We start from the raw sequence: 27611 nt of genomic DNA on the forward strand, positions 1-27611 counted from the left end.
AAAATGCCAACTGGGGGACTATGGTCCAGTACACAGGGGCCGTTCTGTAAAGACTAAGCTGCATCCCTGCCCTTCAAATTTAGGTTTGTTTTTTTGTTTTCAGACTTATTTTATGAGGGGAAACTTAGGATGGAATATGTTGGGTTTTTTGGTTTTGTTTCTGAATATGTTATTTTTGATATAAGCAAGTCCTACTCATTGAAAATCACCTTTAACAACTAATATGTAAATACAATATTCACTTATAACTATAGGGAATTATCTTTATTTATTTATTTGTTTTTGGCTGCACTGGGTCTTTGTTGCTGCCCGCGGGCTTTCTCCAGTTGCGGCGAGTGAGGGCTACTCTTCGTTGCGGTGCGTGGGCTTCTCCCTGCAGTGGCTTCTCTTGTTGTGGAGCACAGGCTCTAGGCACGGGGGCTTCGGTAGTTGTGCCATGTGGGCTCAGGAGTTGTGGCGCACAGGCTTAGTTGCTTCGCGGCATGTGGGAACTTTGTGGACCAGGGATTGTACCTGTGCCCCCTGCATTGGCAGGCGGATTCTTAACCAGTGCGCCACCAGGGAAGTCTCATCTTTTCTTAAATGTGTATATTTTGTGCTAAAATATAGGCTCTGTGATAACAGGGACCTTGTCTCCTGGTCCATCGTGTACCTGACACAGAAGGGTTGACTGAATAACTCACATGCACTGAAATAAAAATGACATCCGAGCACTATTTGGGTGATGGGATACGTTTAGTGCAGAGTACTTCTCACGATTGACAGGGAATTCAGCCCAACATAAAGTTACATTTTCCTCAGCCAAGCGGGCAAGAGCAGTCTCCACAGGTTCTCGGCTCACAGCTGCTTGCTGAGTTGCTGCTAGCCCACACTCGCTGTGCTCCAGGTGAAGTGAGGACCACGCCTCTGTCAATGCAAACATCTACAACAGAATTCAGGACATGGGAAGGAGAAGCCTGTGTGTGAGGCATACCTGATGACCGTGGGGTACAGCTCCGAGGTGTAGATATACACGACATTGAAGGCAGCGCTTATGGTCAGCTTCCCCAGCAGGGACAAGGAATGGCTGTTCACCACTGCGAACACACCTGTGTCTGAGGAGGACAAGTGCCACATCTGTGAGGTCCTCGGTGGAGAAAAATTCGTCTAAGTGACACACTTAATTCTGAAGGAGTGAGAGACATTTGTGGTGATCTCAAACAGTGAAGAGATCATATAACCAGACATACATTCAGAAGGTTTAGTCATCACACACAGCACACAGCAAATATTTCTCAGCATTTTGGCCATCCCCAGGAAATCTTACACAGTGGCTGTCGTGATGTGTGATTAAACCTGCACAACCTAAATGTCCATCAACAGACGAATGGATAAAGGAGATGTGATATATATATATATACATACACACACACAATGGAATACTACTCAGCCAGAAAAAAGAATGAAATAATGCCATTTGCAGCAACATGGATGGACCTAGAGATTATCATACTAAGTGAAGTAAGTCAGAAAGAGAAAGACAAATACCAATGATATCACTTGTATGTGGAATCTAAAATATGACACAAATGAACATGTCTGTGAAACAAAAACAGACTCAACAGATATAGAGAAGAGACTTGTGGTCGCCAAGGAGGAGGGGTGGGGAAGGGAAAGATTGGGAGTTTGGGATTAGCAGATGCAAACTATTATATAGAGAATGGATAAACAACGAGGTCCTACTGTTTAGCACAGGGAACTATATTCAATATCCTGTAAAAGCCATAATGGAAAAGAATATGAAAAAGAATATATGTATAACTAAATCACTTTGCTGTACAGCAGAAATTAACACATTGTAAATCAACTATACTTCAATAAAATTAAAAACAAACAAACAAACAAACAAAAACCTGCACTCACTCCTGAATGACAGAGTTCCCTGAAAACTTCTGTACTGGGGTCAAGTAAGCTTCACAGAAGTCTTAAGTTCCACTTATCTAAGGGTATTACTTGCCTCTCCTTTCTTCCCAACCTGGTTCAACAATCAATGATGTAAAAGGTTGATCAGCATGACAAGCCCTGACACATGAGAGGAGTGAGTCTCAAAAAACTCCTACCTTCAGTTTGCATTCCTTGGTATTCCATTGTAAAGATAAGGAATAATCCCACTAAACTACTACACGTTCTTTAAAGAACAAGACTCTAAATGTGGAACTACTTTTCATCCTTCCTCCTCCCCAATTTCTTACTTGAAGATTACTAATCAATAATGATATTTTAGTTTCTTAATGTAACGTTTTTTACATAAAATGCAAAAATACAGTTTATGCTAGTTCACGTCCCTATCAAAAATGCTATCAATTGTCCAGTGGTTCTTTCCTTTATTAATACTACCTTCTCTGGGATCTTACAATTTAATTATTCCCTTTCAAACATATTTAACCTCTCCCCTTCAGCAACCCACTAGGCCGTAACCTTCAAAATAAGTTTTCTTCTCCTTAGGAAAAAGCAAAAATTCTCATTGGCTCCATTGCACTTTCTCCCCTTCACAATCAAACATCTCCAGTGAGTGACTGACCCTCCATTTCCTCAAACGCATCTGCCCTGTACATCACTACAATGTGGCCTCCAATACCATCCTCTCCTGAAACTCCTATTCTTGAAGGTCAGCAGCAATGTCCTGATCACCAAAGTAATTGCCTCTCATTCTCTCTGACATTTCTGACTAATAGAACGTGCCTGTCCCTTCCTTGGGACTGCATACCTGGCTCATCCAAACCACTTAAATAACTCAACTGCAATATTCTTTCCTGCCCTTGACCTCCACGGCGCCCATTTCCCAATCCATGCAAACGGCATGCTTTAGACACTCTCCTGTAGTTGCTTACTTTTCCATCTTGTCTGCCCCCAAATATATATATATATATATATATATATAATATATATACATATATATATATTTTTTTTTTTTGCGGTACACGGGCCTCTGTCTGTTGTGGCCTCTCCCGTTGCGGAGCACAGGCTCCGGACACGCAGGCTCAGCGGTCATGGCTCACAGACCTTGCCGCTCTGCGGCATGTGGGATCTTCCCGGACCGGGGCACGAACCCATGTCCCCTGCATCGGCAGGTGGACTCTCAGCCACTGCGCCACCAGGGAAGCCCCCCAAATATATTTTGAGTTGTCTCAGGCTAAGGCCTTGTTTGTATCTGTTTCCCTCACGGCACCTCCCATAGTCTGATCACAGTGGTGCTCACTAAATATTTATTGAAAGAGTAAGTATAAGGACTATAACAGGGATTAATTTAAGTGAAAAGAATCTGTGCTCATGTTCTTTCAATGTCTGAGGAGGGAGGCACATAATATATCCCATTCCAAAATAAAAGTTTCACATTTCCAGCTTGACTATGAAATAAAACTTCAACTCCTTTAAAGATGGCGTTCTGAACGCAGTGGCCCAGGCACTGCCAAACTCGACCATCTGGGGCCTTCTTCTCTTCTGCCAGGCTATTTGGAAGAATATGTCAGCAATTTTAAGTACTGAATATATTATTTTAAGCCATGAGGTACTTCTGGAAAAAGAAGCATGCTCAAGGTATAGGTCTGGACTTTTGATATCTAACAACTTCAAGTAAACCAATAATGAGGGCAAATTAAATTCATCAATGATTTTCCAGAAAACTGAGTGAGTCAGGAAGAGGTCTTGGGTGGCACTGTAGCAAACAGAAATGTGCACATTTGCGTGACTGCAAATGATCTTTGGGACTGTTTTCAACCCATACAGGATGGCACCTTCCAGAACTGTGTTGGAGATACTCTACGTCTTTAAAACAGGTGAGGGGATTGCCATCCTGAAAATTAAATTCAAATAACATGTCGCAGAAAGCTTACCATCTAAACACCCACAAGATCCAAGGCTGGAAGATTTCTCCCCTGTGAGGCTCAGGACACTTCCAGCAGTGGACCGTCTGGGGAGCCTGGCTCCAGCCGCATACCCACAAGTGCTCCCATCAGCCCGACACCTCATCTGGTGCTTGAAACTTCTCCCCTTGTTCCTGCCAGTGGAGTCTGCAGTGGCCATTTGAACCTGGGGGAGCTCAACTCTCTCCCAAGATAGCCCATGTCAATTTCAGACAGCTCTGTTTATTAGAAAATTACTTCTTAGCCTGCCTGTGGAGCTGCCGGTCTATCAGTCATCATGAGTTAATATTTAGGAAGGCTTTGCGGCCACTGGGCTGGTTCCCTGGATTTCTGACCTTGGTTTTTATCTGAAAATGAAATTAGATATTATTGGCTATTATCAATGAATGTTCAAAGTGACTGTTTAGGGGAAAAGAGTGATTTAAAAGGAAAAATTAAGCTCAGTTATCTTTGGGAGAAAAAAAGGGAATTTTCAAAACACTTGTATTCTTCAAAGTACTGAACTTCAGAGGTTTTAAGTTGATTCCAATGATGAAGATACTACAGACATCATTTTCAGAACTAGTTATCTGAAGTTTTCTCAGAGTCCACTAGGGTCACCAGAACAAAATACCTCAGTATGTTACAGTCACATTTCACTGACCCAAATAAGAAAAGTTAAACTTAATCATCCACTTCATTCACTGGGTAAATTTTTATTGTTTATGAATATGTTAAAAATCTTTAAGACAGCTGTAGGTCCTGTACTATGATACATAAGTTGAGCCAAGAACCACAATTCATTTTGCTTTCCTTTGGCTTTTTTTTTCCTAAAGAAAAATACCACATATGCCAAAAATTCTGTCACTATAGTTTTGCCATTTCTAGAATTTCACATGAATGAAATAATTCAGTTTGTAGGCTTTTGTGTCTGGCTTCTTTTAGTAAGCATAATGCTTTTGAAATTCATCCACATTGCTCCCTGCATCAGTAGGTCATAGCTCATTGCTTTGTTGTTGGTGAGTAATTCACTGTATGGATATAACACAATTTGTTTATCCATTCCTCAGCTGAGGGGCATTTGCGTTCCTTCCAGTTTGGGGCTATTATTAATAAAGCTACCATGAACATCAAAGTCCTTTTGTGGATCTATGTTTCTGCTTCTTTTGGGTAAAGTTTAATCAGACAGTAAATTTATGTTTCTCTTTAAAATAAGCTGCTAATGTTATCCAAAGTCTCTGTACTATTTTACATTTCTATCAGCAGTGTATGAGAGTTCCAGTTCTTTCTTATCACTGCTGACATTTGGTATGGTCAGTCTTTTTAATTTTAGCCATTCTAATAGGTGTGTAGTGGTATCTCATTGTGGTTTTAATTTCCATTTCCCTAATGTCTAATGATGTTGAACAACTTTTCCCATGCTTATTTTCCATATTTATATCCTTTTGCAGAAGTGTCTGTTTAAACCTTTTTCCCATTGTTTTTTCATTACTGAACTGTAAGAGTCCATTCTATCTTCTGGGTACAAGTTCTTTATCAGGTATACGTTTTACAAATATTTTTCCCAGTCTGTGCCTTGCTTTTCATTTCCTTAATAATGTCTTTTAAAAAGCAAAAGTTTTAATTTTGATGAAGTCTAAGTTATGAATGTTTTTGTGTGCTTTTTGTGTCATATTTAAGAAATCTTTGCCCAAAGGCACTGAGATTTTCTTCCATGTTCTCTTTTAGAAGTTGTGTAGTTTTTACCCTTTATACTGTCGACTGAAAAAAAAAACACACAACCTAAAAGTTGGCGACAATTATGTTTTATTCCAGGGACACGCTGAGAACTTACACCTCGGAGACAGCCTCGCAGATAGCTCTGAGGGACTGTTCTGGAGAGTAAGAAAGGACCCAGGATATATAGGAGTTTTTGCAAAAAAAATCAGGTAGTCAGAACATCAGAAGATTACTGCCAGTTAAAGAAAAAACAGATATCTCAGGTTAACGAATTTAGCACTTTTCTATGCATGGGAAAATGCAAGAATCTGGGCTCACTGAAATCATTCTTTTGATATGCACCTTAACTATCTAGGGCCAATATCCTGTTTTCTCCATTCTGAATCACCTCAGGGTGCATCATAGGGGGAACTGATATGGTGGCTGATGGTTTGATGGCTGCAACATCCTTCGTTTATGATATGGCTGGTGATTCTTTGTCCACAACATTTAGACACACCATTCATTTCAAGTTAATTACTGCATGTGATGGGATGTGCAGGTTGAAGGTAAACTTTTTACATATGGATATCCAATTATTCCAGCACGGTTTACTGAAAAGATTCTTTTTCTCATTGAATTGACTTGTCATCAAAAATCAATCGACCATGTGTATTTTTCTCTTATGTGTGTTATGATTGAATGAAACATTTTTAAAAGGTGAATAAAATCTCAGCCCCCTCAAAAATAAAATAAAAATCAAATGACCATATATATAGGTCTATTTCATATTCAATTCTATTATCTATGCATCCACCATTATGCCAATATCACACTGTCTTTTTTTTTTTTTTTTAATTTTCAGGCCATGCCTCATGGCTTGTGGGATCTTAGTTCCTCAACCAGGTATCGAACCCAGGCCACAGCAGTGAAAGTGCTGAGTCCAGGGAATTCCCCTACTGTCTTAACATAATTTTGTAGTAAGTTTTAAAATCAGTTGGGATAAAGTCCTCCAACTTAATTTTTCTTGATAAAAATTATTTTGGATATAATTTGCAGTTCCATAGGTATTTTAGTATTAACTTGTCAGTATCTATCAGCAAAAAGAAGCCTGGTGGAAATTTTATTGGGATTGTGCTGAAGATAGATTGATTTGGGGAGAACTGATGTCTTAGTATTTTCTGATCCTTGAGCATGGTAGGCTCTTCATTTATTTTATTATTACCATTACCACCAATTCATTTATTTAGTCTTCTTTAACTTCTCTCATCAATGTTTTATATTTTACAGTTTTCTACAGGTCTCATACATATTTTTAAGGTTTTATTCCTAAATATTTCATATTTTTAATTTTTTATAAATGGCATTATTTACTTCAATTTTAAATTGTTTGTTGTTAATATACAGAACTAAAATTATGTGTCAAAAGACTCTGCTAAACTCATTTCTTAATTCTAATAGATTTTTTTTTTAGGATTTTCTATGGAGACAATAATGAAGTCTTGTGAATAAAGACAGTTTTAGTTCTTCCTTTTCATTTTGGATCCCCCTAATTTCTTTTTATTGCCCTGTTGTATTCACTAATAATTTCAGTACAATGCTCCAAAGAAGTGGCAAGAATGGATATCCTTGCCTTTTTCCCAATCTTAGGGAACAAGCATTTAGTTTTTCACCATTAAACGTGATGTTAGCTGCAGGTTTTCCATTATCAGGCTAAGGAAACTTCTACTTCTACTTGCTGCTAGTTTTTGTAAAGAATGGGTGTTGAAACCTGAACAAGTGCTTTTCCTACTTGTATTGAAATGACCATATGATTTTTTTTTTTTTTCTTTTTGGTCTTTTAATATGGTGAATAACACTGATTAGCTTTTGAATGTTAAACCAACTGTGTGTTTGTGGGATAAATCCTGCTTGGTCATGATGTATCATACCTTTTTTATTCATTGTTGAATTTGCTAATGTTTAGTCAATAGAGTTTTGCATCTATATTAATGAGAGATATTGGTCTTTAGTTTTCTCATAATGTCTTTGTTTGGTTTTAATATCAGGGTAATTGCTGACCTCAAACACTGGGTTGGAAGAGTATTCGCTCTTTTTTTTATTTTCTGGAAGAATGTGTAGAATTATATTATTTCTTCCTTATGTGTTTCATAATTTACCAGTGAAGCCATCTGGGTCTGGAATTCTCTTTGTGGGAATGTTTTAAACTACAAATTAGGTATCTTTACTGGATAAAGGGTTATTCAGGTTATCTATGGTTTTGTACACTTTGGTAGTTTGTACCTTTCAAGGAATTTATCCATTTTACCTAAGTTGAATTTATTGGCATAAAAATGTGTATAATATTCCCTTATAAATGTCTACAGTTTCTATAGTGGTGTCCCTCTTTCATTCCTGATACTGGTAATTGGTTTCTTCTTTCTTTTTCCTTTATTAGTGTGGCTAGTGGCTTATTGATTCTATTGATCTCAAACAACCAGCTTTTGGTTTCATTGACTTTTCTGTATTATTTTCATGTTTTTATTTTATTGATTTTTACTTATATTTATTATTTCCTTCCTTTTGCTTACTTTGTGTTTGTCAGTCTTTTTTTTTAATTTGCCTTCTATTTTCTTAGGGGAGATGCTTAGATCACTGATTTGAAAACTTCCTTTTTTCTGATACTTTTTTTTGTTTTTGTTTGTTTGTTTGTTTTGCGGTACGCAGGCCTCTCACTGTTGTGGCCTCTCCCGTTGCGGAGCACAGGCTCCGGACGCGCAGGTTCAGCGGCCATGGCTCACGGGCCCAGCCGCTCCACGGCATGGGGGATCTTCCCAGTCCGGGGCACAAACCCGTGTACCCTGCAACGGCAGGCGGACTCCCAGCCACTGCACCACCAGGGAAGCCCCTGATACTTTTTTTTTTTAATTTATTTTTGGCTGTGTTGGGTCTTCGTTGCTGCGCGTGGGCTTTCTCTAGTTGTGGCGAGTGGGGGCTACTCTTCATTGCAGCGTGTGGGCTTCTCATTGTGGTGGCTTCTCTTGTTGCGGAGCACGGGCTCTAGGCACGCGGGCTTCAGTAGTTGCAGCACAAGGGCTCAGCAGTTGCGGCACACTAGCCCTAGAGCGCGCGATCATCAGTAGTTGTGGCACAGCTCAGTAGCTGTGCAGCGTGGGCTCAGTAGTTGTGGCTCACAGGCTCTAGACCACAGGCTCAGTAGCTGTGGCACAGAGGCTTAGCTACTCTGCAGCATGTGGTATCTTCCCGGACCAGGGATCGAACCTGTGTCACCTGCACTGGCAGGCAGATTCTTAACCAGTGTGCCACCAGGGAAGCCCGATACAACATTTTTTAATTATACAAATTTCCCTCTAGGCGCTGCTTTACTGCATCTCACAAACTCAATATGTTGTACTTTAATTATTGTTTAATTAAAATTTTTCTAATTTCCTTTGTGATTTCTTCTTTGACCCATGTGTTTTTAGAAGAATGTTTTTTGAAATCCAAATATTTGAGGATTTCCTGATAGCTTTCTGTTATTGATTTCTACTTTAATTCCATTATGGTCAAAGAACTTATTTTCGTAAGATTTCAATCCTTTTAAATGTATTGAATCTTGTTTTATGGCCCAGAACATGGTCTCTCTTGGCACATGTTCTGGGTGTGCACTTCACACAGAATGCATATTCTGCTGTTTTATGTAGTGTCTGACAAATGACAATTAGGTCAGGTAGGCTGCTTAAGTCTCCATATCCTAATTCTTTTCTGTCAGTTTTTCTATCAGTCATCGAGAGAGAGTACTGAAATACCCAACTGTAATGTTGGGTTTGTCTATTTCTCCTTTCAGTTCTGTCCATTTTGCTTCCTGTGCTTCGAATGTTATCAGAAACACACATAATCGGGATTGTAATATCTTCTTGATGAACTGACCACTTTCTCATAATGTGTTTATAGTTTTCATCAAATCTGGAAAGTAGTAGACCATTATTTCTGCAAGTATCTTTGTTTTTTACTTCCGCCTTCTCAGGTTCCAGTTGCATAACTGGTGGGCTTGGTGTTGTCCTACAACTTTTGTTTGTTTCATTCTGCAGCTTCTTTTGTTATATCTTCCTCACTGATCTTTTCTTCTGTGGTTCATCTCATCTACTGCCTGTTTTTTTTTCATATAATGTATGTTTCATCCCTAGATGTAATGTGTGCCTCTTTTTCTATCTTCTCTTTCTCTGCTCATTATTATCTTGCTTTCTTCTACCTTCGTAAACATATGCAGTACATTTATAATAGCTGTTTTAAGGTCCCTGCCTCCTCATTCTATTGTCTGTGTCATTTTTAGTTCTGTTTCTATTGACATTTCTCCTGGTTGTGGGAGTATTTTCCTGCTCATTTGCATGCCTGGTAATACTGACTGGATGTCAGAGGCTGTGAATGTTACACTGTTAGGTGCTGGATTTTATTGTATTCCTTTACATATTGTTGCTCTTTTTCCTGGAATGCAGTTAAGTTACTGGGAATCACTTGATCCTCTGAATTTTTTAAGCACTTTTAGAGCAAGCTCTGCTTTAGCAGAATAGCCTATAGTGTTGGGCTACTTTGACCCAGGAGATCTTGGAGTCTGGCTAAAGGCAACGCGAACTAAACATGGCCCTAGGTTCCAAGAATTGTTCCACTTGTTCCTTTCTGGTGGCCACCTCCCCAGCCTCAGTAGCTTCCTCAAATGCATGCCCAGATCAGTCAGCAGCCAAGGGCTCAGAGATCTTCTGCAGATCTCTAGAATTCTTCCTCCACATATTCCTCTATATATCTTACTCCTCTCCAGTATTTTGCCCAGGAAATTCTAGCCATATTGGCCTTTCCAAGCTTTACTATCTGTCTTATCAATTTGGTAAGAGCACCAGGATTTGCTGGGTGTCCCTTTGTGCACTGAGGCCTGAAGACCTGAGCTAGGGCACTCTTAGGGCACATCTTGTTTCATTTTTCTCAGGGATCACTTCTGTCTTCTGAAGCCTGTTGTCCAATGTCCAAAAATCAGTGTTTTTTATATTTTGTCTGGTGAAACAGGAGGTTAGCTGGTCTCCATTACTATCATAGCCTGTTAAAGTTCCTATAGCATTCTGTTGTCAGTTCTCATATGGCACCTTCTGTTTTTATTGTTTTTGTTTCTGTTTTTATGAATCATTCCTTTTCCTCACTAGATTATAAGCTCTTTGAGGCCAGGAACCAGGTCATATTTATAAATAGTACCCTGTACATAGCAGGCCCTAGAGAAGTCAAATGAATAAAGAATGGGCAGGCTGAGGTTGAACAAAGCAATGAGAGATAAAGGTTCTGCTAGAGCTGAGTCTGAGGACACTCCCTTCAACTGTGAAACTGTTTATCTAGTCATGTGCTGTGACTTCCCAGTATTCGGATTCTCTGGCAGGATCACAACTGCCAGAAACCTCCTTGCCAACCTCCTTACCCAGTGCCACCCTGACAAGCCAGGTTCTTAAACTCTGGCCAGTTCCCATCAGGCCTGCCCATTGAAGAGTTAAGAATGGGTCCTAGTCAGGCAGCATTAATTCTCTAAGGCTATGGCTTTACCATGTGCAATGAATACTTTGGTCTTAAAACTCTAAGAGGACAGATAAGCATTCCCAAAAGAGCACTGATTTTAGAGTCAGAGAGACGTGGGATCTGAATCCCAGGTGTGCTGCTTACTTGCTGTGCAACCTTGGACAAGTTGCTTGACCTACCTGAGCTTCAGTTTCCTTAGGAAATGGGGATAAGAGGTAATACCTCTATGTATGAAAAGAAACCAGCACAGAGTTAACACTTAATAAGTGGTCACCAGGGGACTTCCCTGGTGGCACTGTGGTCAGGACTCCTCACTCCCAATGCAGGGGGCCCGGGTTCGATCCCTGGTCAGGGAACTAGATCCCACATGCATGCCACAACTAAGAGTTCTCATGCCACAACTAAAGACCCGCCTGCCGCAACTAAGACCCGGCACAACCAAATAAATAATAAATAAAATAAATATTAAAAAAATAAACGGTCACCAGTATTACAGCTTAATTAGGACCCTTTAAGCAAGGACAGAGATCAGGTAAAATGTATGAGGACCAATCTGTGGAAGAAATTAGTGGCCACTTGGTAACATTGCCCCCAGGGGAGAACATTTACTTGGAGGCCAATCAGGGTGCAAATATGTATTGAATAGGACACTTTTGTCCAATAATTATCAACCATAGGCTAAGGAATGCCAAGCAATCTATTTTCTAGCTTACTGGCTGTCTCTTATAGAGGTATACCTATGTCTGTGCCTCAGACACTGAGCATCACAGTCATACGTAGATGTGAAAAAAGAGTTGGTATGTAGAGGGCAACCTAAGTTGACAGAGAAAGCAAATGAATGTTTGGTGGGAAAAAGTGAGGGCAAATGAGCATAAAAAGCAGTGAGAAAATGAGAGGTCACCAAGCTCACATAAGATGGTAACAGATGTTTTCAAACTGCTAGGCCTCTTTCTTAATATATATTTATCAGAACTTTCACAACAGGTAGCCTAAACCTCGGCACTTTGAAAAAATTGAGATTTAAAAGAAAGCTATCAAAATATTTTGAAGAGTAAATATGAAAGGTTCAAAGAAAGTTTAAAGAATAAATACTTTTAGCTCAAAGTAGCGAAGATTCAGGAATAACTAGATGACTCCCTGCAAAGAGAGAAAGGATTATGCAAAAAAGGGGTGACCATCTGTTCTCTATCTCTAGTGATGAATAAAATGAAAGGAAATGGGCTCAGCTGTAGTGGAAGAGGCTCATTCTAACCTTTGCGTGGCTATTAAAAATAGAAACTACTTGCTAAGGAACATTATGGAACTTCTTTCTCTGGAAATCTTCAAAAATAGACTACATCCACTTTTCTAAGTATGACAGGAACCCTGTTCCCGGGGCGCATCTGTGGGTGTGTAAGACAGATGTGCTGTGTTTGTTACTCAGTGTGCACCAAGGGCGTGATCCACGAGGGGCTCAGCTGCTCGCTTAGGACAGACCGGAAGTGAGCACAGTGTGGTGACCGGTCTAGACGGGAGACCATGAATCTGATTTCCCTTTGGGTTTGTGTAGAAAGGGCTGTGTGCAGAGGCCCAGGGTGTGGGTTACCTGGAGTACAGATACGTGGGAGCGAGGAAAGACATGAATCGGCCTGGCTTGCCGAGGTGTGACAGCTTACAGGGGCATTTAGAGTAAAAAGGAAAAGTTTCTCTCTATAGAGTAATAAATAGACCACTGGATATTACAGGTAGAAAACAACTGAATTTCTAGGTTGTCTATGAGAAACAGAATCTGCTGAACTGAAAGTTGCAGTGATTTGAAGCCCATTCATGTCTTGTCCCAGACAAACAGAACTGGGCACTTAGTTCTACAAGCCCACGGCAGGGCAACAGCTGAGGAGTTTCTCCTTTTGCTGGCACTAGCACAGGTAACAAATTTCTTAAAACTAAGACATTTTTTTTTTTTTGTACATGAAAGAGTATTTATTGAAAACATGGTTACTGATAGGAAGCTCCTGGCTACTCTCAGGTTACAATCTTGGCTCTCAACTGGAAGTGTTACCTTTTTTTTTTTTTGGCCTCCCATTTTATTTTCCCTCAAACGTTCCATCCTAGGATAGGTAGATCTTATATAAATATATATACATGTCTGTACAAGTATGGCCTATAGTAAAGAAAACATACAGTACACTCTTCATTGGGCAGTACCCACCACGCTAGGCTACCAATACTGAATGCCACTGTGCCCACGCGTGTCCAAGGAGAGGGGCTGTGTGTGTGGTTTACAAGCACTGCAGCACCAGGGAAGCCTCGATGGCAAACTTACTGAATTCTTTAGTTTCCAGGATTCCGTGAAAATCACTGTAAGCCTGTTCCTTTTTTTAAATTAATTAATTAGTTTATTTTTGGCTGCATTGGGTCTTCGTTGCTGCGTGCAGGCTTTCTCTAGTTGCGGTGAGCGGGGCTACTCTTCGTTGTGGTGCACGGCCTTCTCATTGTGGTGGCTTCTCTTGTTGTGCAGCACAGACTCTAGGTGCGCAGGCTTCAGTAGTTGTGGCACGTGGGCTCAGCAGTTATGGCTCACAGGCTTAGTTGCTCCACGGCATGTGGGATCTTCCCGGACCAGGGCTCGAACCCATGTCCCCTGAATTGGCAGGCGGATTCTTAACCACTGCACCACCAGGGGAGTCCCCAAGGCTGTTCTAAATATTGAGTAAAATCCTAACTAGTGAACCAACAGTGCTCTGGATTTAAGGCACAGAACTCCAGGTGGCAGCTAGCAGCACAGCAGATATACTGGAGGGCTGCATAACTAGGACACGTGGCCTTGGAGTCTTCAGTGAGACGCTGGTACACCTGACCCTTAAGGAGAAGGGATCACCAAAGGAGCACTTAATACATGTATGCTCCGACGGGAAATGAATTTGTCAGCTGCATTTCTAGTCGTTATCAAAACTTTGTTAGGGAGTTCCCTGGTGGTCCAGTGGTTAGGACTCGGAGCTCTCACTGCCGGGGCCCGGGTTCAATCCCCCGTCGGGGAACTAAGATCCCACAGGCCGCATGGTGCGGCCAAAAAAGAAAAACTTATGTTAAACCATTTCACAATGATTCCCACCTGAAGAACAAGCTCCATGGTGGAACCCTGTCAAAATCCCAAAGTCCCCAAAACAGGACTTTCATTGTACCCTATTCCCTAGCAGCAGAGAGTTTGTTATGACCCACTTCTTATGGTCGAAAATCACTGCTAAAACCACAGTTTTTGATGTAATAGAGGGCATGTCTCAGGTGTGCTAGTGCGGAAAAGAGGTTGAGGACCAGCACTATGTATAGAATCCCTATAGAGGGGCAGAAGTCATGTTAGATATGGATGCCAAAGGGACCTGTTTTTAAAGCTGTGTTTACATAGCAAAGCTACAAATATGAAAATAGCAAGTTTCCTAAGGATGTTTCATTCACACTTTCTATAAGAATGAGCGAAGGTCAATTGTCACCAACAGTGACTATTATTCTTATTGTGCTGTTGTTATTATCAGGGTGCCTTGGGAGTATTGATGGAGACAATGAGGGGTGCCGAAGCCACCGTGGAGAACCAGTGCCTCTCATCTCCAGTCTCGTAACTGGCTGGAATGAGGAGGGCAATCTGCAGCCTTGGACAGAGGCTCCTTCTGTGCAGAACTAAATGGCCCACAATCATCAAATAAACAACTCCAACATCACCAGTACTGCAGTCCAGACACCCCAGATGGTAGCTTAATCGCCTGAAAGAATTAATAGTGCACCTCTAAGCACATTATTCACCCGGAGAATAGTTTAGGCAATGGAAAGAATCTGGCCCATTATACCCCACACCATTGCTAAATAATATGCAACCACAGAAATGAAGCACGGCATATGGTGAGCGCTCCACTATATTGAGATTCATTGTAATACAAGTGCTATTCAAAACCCTCATGTAGAAATTGGAAAGGCATACCTTTCTTTTCTGGAAGAAACATGACAATAAGACAAGCCAGTCCTCCTAGGCACAGAAATGTTGCTAATGTCCGCTTCCGGCCAAACCTAAACGATACAAAGAAATTCACGTTTCCCTTGAGAATCTTACACATTCTTCTGCTTCATCCCCCTAACCTTCCTTTTTAAATGTCCTCACTTTCATTATATGTTCATCTTTTCTTAAGGAGTGGGTGGCACATATGACTGACCAGGACATAAAATAAGTAACCATCACAAAGCCAAGGAAAACTTGCTGGATGGCGGGTTTAAATCATGTGTGCAGGAAAAGAACAGGGAATCATTCTATCTATTTCTGTGAGTGCTTACTATGTTTCAGGCACTTTCTGTGCCGAAATGCTTTCTGTCTATGTTATCTTACTTAATGCTAATAATAAACCTGTAAGGCATATGCTGTTATATTCTCCATCTTCTAGAGAATAACACTGAGACATGGAGAATGGAGTCTTCCAGCTCATTTCATTTTCTCGTTACTTGTATCTTAGGCAGTTAAAATTTTAAACACACCTCTCTCTCTCTTAAAAAGACAAACAGAAAGAAACTCTTGTTAGTATGTCAGAATTAAGTGAAATTTATTGCACACTTTCTTGGGAGAAATAATTTTCAAATAAGAGCTCTAGACTTAGAAGAAAGATATGAACATTAATAAGCCTTCCTTTACTAGGAGCTGGCAATGTGCTAGGTCCTCTGTTAGGAGCTTCAATGTTATTGTAATTTTTATAACAATTTTTCCAGGGGAATTTTATAATCCCTGGTTTAAGGATAACTACATGGAGGTTTAGCAAGGTAACTTCTCAAAGTTATAAAACTAACACGAGGCTGCCTGATCCCCAAGGTGGTGTTCCTTCCCTCTGCTTCAGATTTTAATCCTGACTCTGGTGCAGATGGCTGGGAGACAGGCAAGGACTCAGGTCTCCAGGTTATTGTGCTTAATTTAACAGTCAGTATTGAATGCCTTTCAAGTGACAGGCATCATTCTAGGCAGGCACTAGGGATGCAAAGACACCTAGGACACACCCCCCCATCGACCATGTCCTTGTAACACTGTCCATGGTCATCAGAGGGGGGCACAGGAAGCTGTAACAGGAAGCACACCGGGGATGGTGGGAACAGATTTCTGAATACTCTGCCTGGCTCAGCCCTTGGACCATGATGAGAGCACACTCAGTCACTAACAGAGGACCCGGTCGGCAGAGGCAACTGGGGCCACCCCCCAGAGAAAAGCCCTTCAACTGGACAGAATCCAAAACTGCCCTTTAAAATGCGCTGACCGCAATATCCATGACGACAGCAGCCAGTGCAACGCTGAAGGAATGCTGTTTTTGGTAAAAATGATGATTTCTGGAGAATGAAAAATGGCAAAATCCAACTGATTCCTAGCTCACAATTTTCAGTTGCCCTGGTCAGGGGTTCAATAACAGAAGGAATCTGAGAAAGCTGAGGAAAGGGTGCTCTATAAAAGAACTTTAAAAAAATATTTCAAAACTGTGCCCACTGACAATGAACAGCAAAAGCAGGATCTCTTCTTCCTCTCAACAAAGTCCAGGGGATCTTAAGAGGAAAGAAAAGTCTTTTTCGTTCCTCCAGCTCTTTGTCTTGTGTGAGAGCTTCTAAATGATAGTGACTGGGTCGTGGAGCTCTACCTACATCGAGTCAATATTCCCACATGTTGGGACGAACAAATCACACACAGACTGCTCAAAAACAGTTGGGTGGTAATGTCTTAATGTTGGGTTAAAAACCTATGAAGACCTAAATAGACATTTCTCCAAAGAAGACGTACAGATGGCCAATAAGCATGTGAAAAGATGCTCAACATCACTAATTATTAGAGAAATGCAAATCAAAACAACAATGAGGCATAACCTCATACTGGTCAGAATGGCCATCATCAAAAAGTCTACAAACAATATATGCTGGAGAGGGTGTGAGGAAAAGGGAACCCTCCTACGCTGTTGGTGGGAATGTATATTGGTGCAACCACTATGGAAAACAGTATGGAGGTTCCTTAAAAAACTAAAAATAGAGCTACAATATGACCCAGTAATCTGACTCCTGGGCATATATCTGGAGAAAACTCTAATTCGAAAAGACACACACACCTCACTATTTACAATAGCCAAGACATGGAAGCAACCTAGATGCCCATCAACAGATGAATGGATAAAGAAGATGTGGTATATATATATACGATGGAGTATTACTCAGTCATAAAGAAGAATGAAATGATGCCATTTGCAGCAACATGAATGGACTATCGCACTGAGTAAGTCAGACAGAGAAATACAAATATCATATCACTTATACATGGAATCTAAAATATGACACAAATGAACTTATCTACAAAACAGAAACAGACTCACAGACATAGAAAACAAACTTATGGTTACCAGAGGGGAAGGGCAAGGAGGGATAAATTAGGAGTTTGGGGTTAGCAGATACAAACTACTGTAGATAAAATAGATAAACAACAAGGTCCTACTGTACAGCACAGGGAACTATATTCAGTATCTTGCAATAAACTATAATGGAAGAAATTATGAAAAAGAATATGTATATGTATAACTGAATCATTTTGCTGTATACCAGAAACTAACACAACATGGTGAATCAACTATACTTCAATTTAAAAAAACCTACATAATAACTCATAAACTTGAAGCCCAAGAAATAACACTAAAAAATGAATTCTCACTGTGTTTGGTCTGAAAAGAATTCTAATCACCATGGAGTACTTAGCAGATTCTGCATATGGACAAAGATATTTATGTATGTTAGTGTGTGTGTGTCCTCTACATGGTGCACTTCATATCCACCCATACTCACCATTTTTGGTTAATCAAGTAGATGCAGATAGGGTAAGATGGAATCTCTATGAGGCCAGACAGGGCCAAGTTGGCATAAATACTTCCACCTAGATCACCTGCACTGAGAGGCCATAATACACCAAGCTGCACACAAACCTGCAATTGGGGGTGAAAAACAAGACAGACAATGAAAAAGCCAATAAGAATTTACCAGAGAAGATTCAAATCTTGGTTCAATAATGCCATCTGGCTCAAGCAGTAAGCCTGACTCTCCCACTAAGCTTTCTATCCTAATATAATTTCTATACTAGGACAAAATAAAAAGTAAAGGGGCCTTGGAAATGATTTGAGCTACATCCAGATGCTCTATAAAGCAAAGGTGTGGCCAGCTCCTGACAGAGGAGGCATCGCTTGTGCTTTCATCACACTTTTCTGCATTTAAATGAAGACAGTGACTCTATTCTTACTGTATTTAATTCAACAACTTATAGAACACTTGCCCTAGGCAATTGTGATATTATCGAAATGACTCTAGAATAAAGAACTCCCAGAGAGAAAGCCAACAGAGGATGGTGTTGAGAACAGATGCTGATAAGTGTCTGGGTTACCAGCGGTGGCCTGCAGGCCAGGGTGACAGGGACTCTAACCCCTGACCAGGTTCTCAACCCCTCCTGGCATTCAGCAAGTGCACATGCTATAGACACCCAGAACAGGAAAGAGAGGACGAGGGCCACGGTAGAGGCAGGCTCCTCTAGGGTGATCAAAGCCCTGCATCCATTTCTGCACGCCACCGCCGAAACACTGAGGCGGCGCCTCCTAGGAGGCAGGCATTGTGCCAGGCACAGAGCCCATGTCCCGCAGCCCAGGAGCTACGCTGGAGCAAGGGCCATCCGGAATAATAGGAACTTCTTCCAGAGTGAAGGGACTACAGTAGCCCCTGCTTATCCGCTGGGGATACATTCCAAGACTCCCAGTGGATGCCTGAAACCTCAGATAGTACCGAACCCTATATATACTATGTTTTTTCCTAGCCATACACCTATGATAAGGTTTAATTTATAAATTAGGCCCAGTAAGAGAACATCCGAATTGCTGGCATGACTACTCTCGTGCTTTGGGGCCATTATTAAGTAAAGTAAGAGTGACTTGAACACAAGCACTGCGATACGGATAGTCGGTCTGATAAGAAAGACTGTGACTAAGTGGCTAATGGGCAGGATATGCTGGACAAAGGGATGATTTAGGTCCCACGTGGGATGGAGCGGGAGGGTGCGAGATTTCATCACGCTACTCAGAATGGCCTGCAATTTAAAACTTATGAGTTGTTTCTTTCTGGAATTTTCCGTTTAATATTTTCAGACTGCAATTGACCTTGGGTAACTGAAACCACAGAAAGAAAGCAAAACCTTTGTGCCTAGGAAATTGCAGTATTAAAAATAAAACATACTAGAATAGAACGAAAACAAACCCTGACTAGGCTTTGTTAATATACGAATACATTTTGTAAACCATAAATTTTTTAAATTAATTTTTATTGCAGTATAGTTGCTTTACAATGTTGTATTAGTTTCTGCTGTACAGCAAAGGGAATCAACTATACGTATACATATATCCCCTCTTATTTGGATTTCCTTCCCATTTAGGTCGCCACAGAGCATTGAGTAGAGCTCCCCGTGCTATACAGTAGGTTCTCATCAATTATCTATTTTATACATAGATCAATAGTGTATATATGTCAATCCCAATCTCCCAATTCATCCCACACCCCCTCCTTTTCCCCCTTTGTAAACCATAAATTTCTATACAAATAGTAAAAGACCTGGGCTTCGGAAGTTCATTAGTTTTTATGTTTGTACAATTCATTTTGACAAGTGTTTATTATGAGGAAATTCCCATTTGCTTCTCTTTTCCTTAGAAAAAGTCCAACGAGCTGCAGCTATGATGAGACCAACAGGAAAGGGAAAACTTTCTTTCCGTCTCTGACAAAACAGCAAAATGGGCCAAATGCTCTGGGCTAGTAAGAATGGACCACAGGAACCAAGGAGAGGGATGGGGAGGGACGACGGACTCCTGGAGCTGGCCTGCTTAGTGACTCATCCCTCGCTGGCAAATTAGCCCAGGCAGCAGCTACTTCCCATTACTTCTTCCTGGGTGGAGCTGTCATTCATATACTGAGGATGCTGAGTTGAGTCACAGCTGGGACATCACGGGTAACGATGCAAGGTGACACTGAATTTTCTGTTTTCCCTGTCCCCGAGCACTTTGCCTGTAAGCAGCAGGCTAGACAACTTAAAATATTTTCCTGAAATACTTAAAAAATCCTTTCCAACTGCAGTAGAGACCCCCCCGCCTTACATAACGCTATTCCTAATGTGTTGTATGTGTTAGTGTGTATCTATTCTGCATTTAAAATAGAAATCCCAGTGAAGTATTCCAGCAATGGAAACACACATACATATTTAAACTAAGTTGTGAAGGTAGCAAGTAGGGCACAAATAAACAGAGCCAGTTCAAGACACTAGAGGGATTGCATTACCAGCTGGTGGTGAGAGAAAATGGGGAGAACATGGGCAAGGAAGGCCTATGGTCTCAGACTCCGTTTGCAGATTTCTTTGCTGGTAGAGTTGGTCGTTGGGATGCATAATTACAGCTATTCAAATCATTTCAATCCTGTTTATGGGCCCCAAACAAAATTTAAAATGCTTGCATAATATTTAGCAGTATATTTAGGGCATCAAAGAACTATTTAAAAAGGCACTACTGTGGGAAATAACCAAAGGAACAGATGTTAAGCACAGAGGTATAATTTTACTCCCCAGTTAAGGTTTTCTTCAATGACAGATCCACAGAAAAGATTTTAGAATTTTATAGCATCTTCAAAAAGAACGGCAGTATGTGGAACGACACTGTCTCAGTTATCATGTATTTTAACATTCTGAGCCCGGGGGAAGAAGTTTATTTGAGAACAGCTCCTTTGGCCGTGTAAGACATAAAATAAACATAAACATTCTCCCTAGCTCTAAGTCTAGTTTGTTTTTCTGTCTGTCTGTTTTTTATCCCCTGAAGGCCAGAACCCCAAAGTTAATATTCCTGGAAAAAACAAAAACTTAAAAACAAGAAGTAAACAACCCCTAAGAAAGTAGATACTTCCTTCAAGGCAGAGGGTTTGACTGTCTACTTGACATGCAAATGCAGTTTTATGGAGCCTTAAGTACCTGAACATACTTTGTAAGGATTTCCTTAGTAGCTCCTACGCTGTATTGTCAGGTTTGGCTTTAAAAAAACATGAAATAATGCCATTTGCAGCAACATGGATGGACCTAGAGATTGTCATACTGAATGAAGTGAGTCAGACAGAGAAAGATAGATATCATATGATGTCGCTTATATGTGGAATCTAAAAAAAAAGGGTACGAATGAACTTATCTACAAAACAGAAAAAGAGTTACAAGTATGGAAAATAAACTTACGGTTACTGGGGGCAAGGCGGGGAGAGGGATAAATTGAAGATTGTTATTGACACATACACATTACTATATATAAAACAGATAACTAATAAGGACCTAACTGTATAGCACAGGGAACTCTACTCAATACTCTGTAATGGCCTATATGGGAAAAAAAATCTAAAAAAGAGTGGATATATGTATACATATGACTGATTCACTTTGCTGTACACCTGAAATTAACACAACACTGTAGATCAACTATACTCCAATAAAAATTTTAAATAAATAAATAAAGGCTCCCTTAATCTCCATGCCTCCGAACTTGTGTCCTTCATTCAACATATCTCATGCATCTGTGATACTCCAGCACTAGGCTGGCTCAGTGGGGACGGTGGCAGCTGGTGTGACCTGGCCCCTAACCATACAGGTGGTAGCCAGGGTTTGGTCGGGTGGGAAGAGAGAATCAAGATACAGAAAACTATACTCCAATAAAAATTTTAAATAAATAAATAAAGGCTCCCTTAATCTCCATGCCTCCGAACTTGTGTCCTTCATTCAACATATCTCATGCATCTGTGATACTCCAGCACTAGGCTGGCTCAGTGGGGACGGTGGCAGCTGGTGTGACCTGGCCCCTAACCATACAGGTGGTAGCCAGGGTTTGGTCGGGTGGGAAGAGAGAATCAAGATACAGAAAACTATCTTGGCAGTTTCTTATTCTCAATATACTGTTCTTTTTAGCTTTATATATACAATTAATTTGACATAAAATGATTCTCCTCTTTTCCCAAGTGAAAAATATAGTATTCTATGCAGGCTTCTTGCCAAATACAGGCAAACCATAGCACAATAGTCCTCTAGGCCAGTAAATATGATGTTCGTGTCCAATCCTGGACCAAGTTACATTTACGGCACTTTAACAGAATGAATAATATTAAAACCTATGGTACTCCACAAATTCTATGTATGAAACACCCATTTCTCCCCTTTCCACGATTTAATTCTTTAAATGGCACAATCTTGAACCATTCAGTGCGATTTACATTAATGCAGAGAACATTTTGAGGGCAGGTCAGAATTAGCCAAACTAGAAAATCAGGTTCAGAGAGGACTAACCCGTTCATTCACTGACTTGCACATGTGGCTCTGAGGCTGTCACCTCACACTCCAAGGATCTCATTCCCACGAGGCAAACGTTCAGCCCACCTGTTGAGTGAGTGAGTGGGATGCCGCACAAAATGCAGTATAGGGCGTTGCAATTAGAACGTGCTATCTAAGTGCCTGAGGCCAAAACCAAGGGGAGGTGCCTCCAAGTCCTCCTCAGAAAGTCTTCTGTCTCTGGTGCGCTTCCTTGCTTTCCTTTTTTTGGAGTGGGGAATGGGGACCTAAAAATTTACATTAAATACCTCATAAGCAAAGATGTGCTTCTGACACCTACTTCTACAAGTTCAGTAAACCTGCCGCCAGGCACCATCATTTCCTCCTTGAAGGGGAGGATGCTGAGAAAGCACAGGTGAGCACAACACCTAAGCTGGGGGATCGGGGGGAGGCTTATTTCTCTGAAAACAACTTCAGGCTGAAGAAAAGAGTGAAATTTTCTGTAACCCTGAAGAAATAACTGATTATAAATAACCTGAGCTGCAGATCAACAGAAGAGCCCTTAGAGAGAATTACCAGATGAACATCAGGGTCAGAGTATGCCCCAAGAGGACCCGGTAGCGGAACAGGTCCAGGACACTTCCCGTCTCCTTGCAGCTCCTGTTGTCCGGGTGTGTTAGTGAGAAGGTACACCTGAGCTGGCGGTTCCTCTTGGCGATGAGGTGCAGCGCGGCTTCAGCCTCACGCAGTCGACCCTGGGAGTATAACCAACGAGGTGATTCAGGAATGAATCTGAAAGAGATGTCATCAAAGGCTGTATATTCGTATAGGTACACGTGCACCAGAAGGAGACAAATCACCCACGCCGTACGTGGTCCCTAAACCACAACCGGATTCCACGTTAGGTCTAAAGCTTAACTCTCCCAATGACACGTGGAAGAGAGAGAGGGCTGCTGTCAACAGCTGCCATCATTAAATGATGGCCTCCTTTACGAATGGAAACCAAAAACACACTCCCAAAATTGCAGTAAAAAAGTAAACAGTATGCATTTACTTTTAAGTAAATGTTAATATATGAATGGCAAGTTAAGTTTATAGTACTGAGTAATTCTTCTGAAAGCATGTGTCAGAGATATGGCTCTAAATCATAGCCAAGTGTTGTTAGAATAATACTGTAGAGTGGGTTTTTAAAGTTCTGAAAAAGCCTCACAAAGAAGATTAAAATCTCTATTATCCATCAGAAAAGAATTTTTAAGTGTTTTCAACACAGTGATATGTTATTAAAAAGGTAGAGATTATATTAAGGCTACACATAAAAATGAAAAAGGGTTTATCACATCTTAACTACTTTTGAGCTTTAAAGCTTTAAAATACTCCAATCAGTGGCTTCCCTGGTGGCGCAGTGGTTGAGAGTCCGCCTGCCGATGCAGGGGACACGGGTTCGTGCCCTGGTCCGGGAAGATCCCACGTGACGCGGAGTGGCTGGGCCCGTGAGCCATGGCCACTGAGCCTGCGCGTCCGGAGCCTGTGCTCCGCAATGGGAGAGGCCACAGCAGTGAGAGGCCCGCATACCCCAAAAAAAAAAAAGAATAAAAGTTTATTTTCTGGTTAACTACTCCAGTTCCAAAACAACAGTTACTTCTTACTATAGCTACAAAGTACTGAGCATTTCTATTGCCACTGATACCTTTCAACAGTTTCAAGACTTAGATATTACGTATCTTTTCTCCTCTTCACAGTTCTGCATACTTTTAGAGGACTTTTCAAAAACCAAAGGGTGGCAGGAACATGGAAGCCTTGTTTACAAAACACAACATCAAGTACCTTTTGATCTAATCTGATATGATTTTCCTAAAATGAAACTTGCATGAATAATACTAAAAAAGGCTATTTAAGGTGCCTTTCAGAACTCCCCATGCCTTTCAGTGAGGATAGTGTTGGCAACAAACACCACAGGATTTGGAACTTCATGGACAGCCAGTTCATCAATAACCATTTACTGAACACTTTCATTTTGTATGGAGCAATGTAATAGGTGTTGAGAGGAAAGACACGGAAACAAAAAAGCAGGCATTTTCCCAGGAGTCCTGCTACTGGGGAGAGATTATTCATGTACAACATTTGGTTGTCAACAAAAGCAGGAACAAAGGCCTCTACAACATCCTGAAAAATTATTTTATTTACTTTTTCACTGCTATCTGATGATTGTTACTAATACACAAGTGAATAATCAAGTAAAATATTGTTTTGTTGGAAGTTATGCCTGCCGATCATCACTGGATCCACTGGCCCTGTCCACCAGCCCATATGTGAGGTACCTATGTAAGACTACCTGATCAAGTCTAAATACAAATAAAAAGAATGTAAGACTAGTGGGGTGAATAGAGAGAATATACTTGGGATAGAAATATAAGTGAAATGCTAGAAAGTCTATGATAGTAAAAGTGAAAGCTGAGGAGCCCTAAGAGGAGTGAAAAAGGACCAACAAGGAAAGAGTCAAAATATAGGAAGTCATTATTATCTTTGGATAATTTAAGTCATTTTTCCCCTTCCTATTAAGCTTCTCTGTGTTTTCAGAATTGTTTATAGCAATAAAAATTACTTTTAAAACTATATAAATCATGTTTAACGATGATATTTGAGAGATATTCAGGCTTTGGAAATCTGACTCTGAGTTAATAAAACGATTTCTACTTGGGAAAGGGTTTATCTGGATTATATAAACCTAGGACCTGATATTTCTCCACATTTTGAGAAGCCTATAAGCTTCTCAGTAACGAAGGCTCACCTAGTTGCCAGTGGACACATTTGGGAATATGAGTTCTAACACACGCTGATTGCACGTGCAAAACAGTAAGACATGTTTTTAAAAGAAAAAGCAGGGCCTTGAACATGCTGCCTGCTACATAGTGCTGTACTCACCTTTAGAAGCTACAGTGCTAATTTAACAATGAGGCCTCTGCTCAAAAATGTCCTGAGAATTTCTTTAAAGGTGGAAAACCTTTGTAAATTAAGGGGGCACTGGTTTCTAAAGTAAAACTATCCAAATTCAAGTACTGTGAAAATAAGGAATTTTTAAGCTAAGTCATAATGTCTCTAGTAAAACAAACAAGGTATGTCTCTAAAATAACATGACTTTTTCTGATGGTGCTGATGGCTAACGCAGGCTAATTCCAAAGGCTTTTTGTGCCAACATCTGCCCAATGGATACGAGGCGTCTCCTGTGTGGAGGAAGGCCCAGAGCTCTGGAGCCGGGGGAAATGCAGCTGAGCAAAGAGCCTGTGCTATCAGAGAGCTCCTGCTTTATAAAGAGGACAGGCTCTGGGTGAGACAGAGATAAGGGGCCACTTGAAGGGTGCCAGTTTAGTGCTGCAGAATTAAGAAAAGAAAGCGAATGACTGGAGGTCTGACCTGGAAAAGTGCGGAGGGGGTGGCATTTGAGCAAACTGGGAACGCTATTAACTAATAAAGAAGAGGGATGGGGAGGAGGGCGTTGAAGGAGCCGGCAAAAGCACTGAGTAGGGCACACGGAGGCCGACAAGCCTAAGCTGTAAACTGGAACAGAGAGCAGCTTAGTGCGCCTGGAGCAGCGTGTGTGAGGTGGGGTGGGAGGGAAACTGGAGGCCAACCGCAGCAAGCCTTACTTTCTAGGCCTGATGGAACACACATATATTGTGATTTTACATGCTCTTTTCTCTGCTTTCTGTTTTTCATGACCTGAATTAATTTCCCAGCGAGTCAATGTCCCCACCTAGCACTAAGCAGTAACAGACAGACGACACATTCTGAAAATGAAAAGCGGAATGGCTCGGATCATCCAGTGAAGTCACTCTGCTACTGAAGGAGAGATGAAAGCCAGCCTGATTAAGAAGTATGTGACTTATTAAATATTTAAAAAGAAAATTCGTGGGAACACTCTTTTTTTTTTTTTTTTTTGTGGTACATGGGCCTCTCACTGTTGTGGCCTCTCCCGCTGCGGAGTGCAGGCTCCGGACGCGCAGGCTCAGCGGCCATGGCTCACAGGCCCAGCCGCTCCGCGGCACGTGGGATCCTCCCGGACCGGGGCATGAACCCGTGTCCCCTGCATCGGCAGGCGGACTCTCAACCACTGCGCCACCAGGGAAGCCCCGTGGGAACACTCTTGCACTGCTGGTGGGAATGTGAATTGGTACAGCCACTATAGAGAACAGTATGGAGGTTCCTTAAAAAACTACAAATAGAACTACCATATGACCCAGCAATCCCACTACTGGGCATATACCCTGAGAAAACTATAATTCAGAAAGAGTCATGTACCAAAATGTTTATTGCAGCTCTATTTACCATAGCCTGGAGATGGAAACAACCTAAGTGTCCATCATCGGATGAATGGCTAAAGAAGATGTGGCACATACATACAATGGAATATTACTCAGCCATAAAAAGAAACGAAATTGAGTTATTTGTAGTGAGGTGGATGGACCTAGAGTCTGTCATACAGAGTGAAGTAAGTCAGAAAGAGAAAAACAAATACCGTATGCTAACACATATATATGGAATGTAAGAAAAAAAATAGGTCATGAAGAACCTGGGGTAAGATGGGAATAACGACACAGACCTACTAAAGAATGGACTTGAGGATACGGGGAGGGGGAAGGGTAAGCTGGGACAAGCGAGAGAGTGGCATGGACATATATACACTACTAAACGTAAAATAGATAGCTAGTGGGAAGCAGCCGCATAGCACAGGGAGATCAGCTCGGTGCTTTGTGGCCACCTAGAGGGGTGGGATAGGGAGGGTAGGAGGCAGGGAGATGCAAGAGGGAAGAGATATGGGGACATATGTATATGTATAACTGATTCACTTTGTTATAAAGCAGAAACTAACACACCATTATAAAGCAATTATACTCCAATAAAGATGTAAAAAAAAAAAGAAAATTCGTTGATCTACTGATATTTATATGAATGCTTATTAATTCAAGGAACTATACTAGGAACCCATTTATTCCAAAAATTTACAATACACAAGCTAATAAAATATGGTTAGTTTTCCTTTCTAATAAAATTATGTCACTCTATTTCACATAACTAAATTCATTTCATAAATTTTGCCTTTCTAAATATACATTAACTATTTCTACTATATTCATTTTTGTACTTAACAATCCTCTTACTTT

The 27611-nt window shown here is 40.9% G+C and overlaps 1 protein-coding gene across 1 annotated transcript in view; it reads right to left on the bottom strand.

Moving 5' to 3' along the window:
• SLC22A15 (solute carrier family 22 member 15) overlaps positions 1-27611 on the bottom strand; it is an 84068-nt gene that overhangs the window by 9998 nt on the left and 46459 nt on the right. The window contains 5 exon segments of the mRNA XM_022583982.3: positions 974-1094; positions 15061-15146; positions 17925-18033; positions 18036-18061; positions 23029-23244. Of these exon segments, the coding sequence (XP_022439690.2) occupies positions 974-1094; positions 15061-15146; positions 17925-18033; positions 18036-18061; positions 23029-23244 (558 nt within the window).

Source organism: Delphinapterus leucas, chromosome 1 (genome assembly GCF_059928025.1).
Source record: "Delphinapterus leucas isolate spDelLeu-1000000601 "Yukka" chromosome 1, BTC_Dleu_Yukka2, whole genome shotgun sequence".
NCBI lineage: Eukaryota > Metazoa > Chordata > Mammalia > Artiodactyla > Monodontidae > Delphinapterus > Delphinapterus leucas.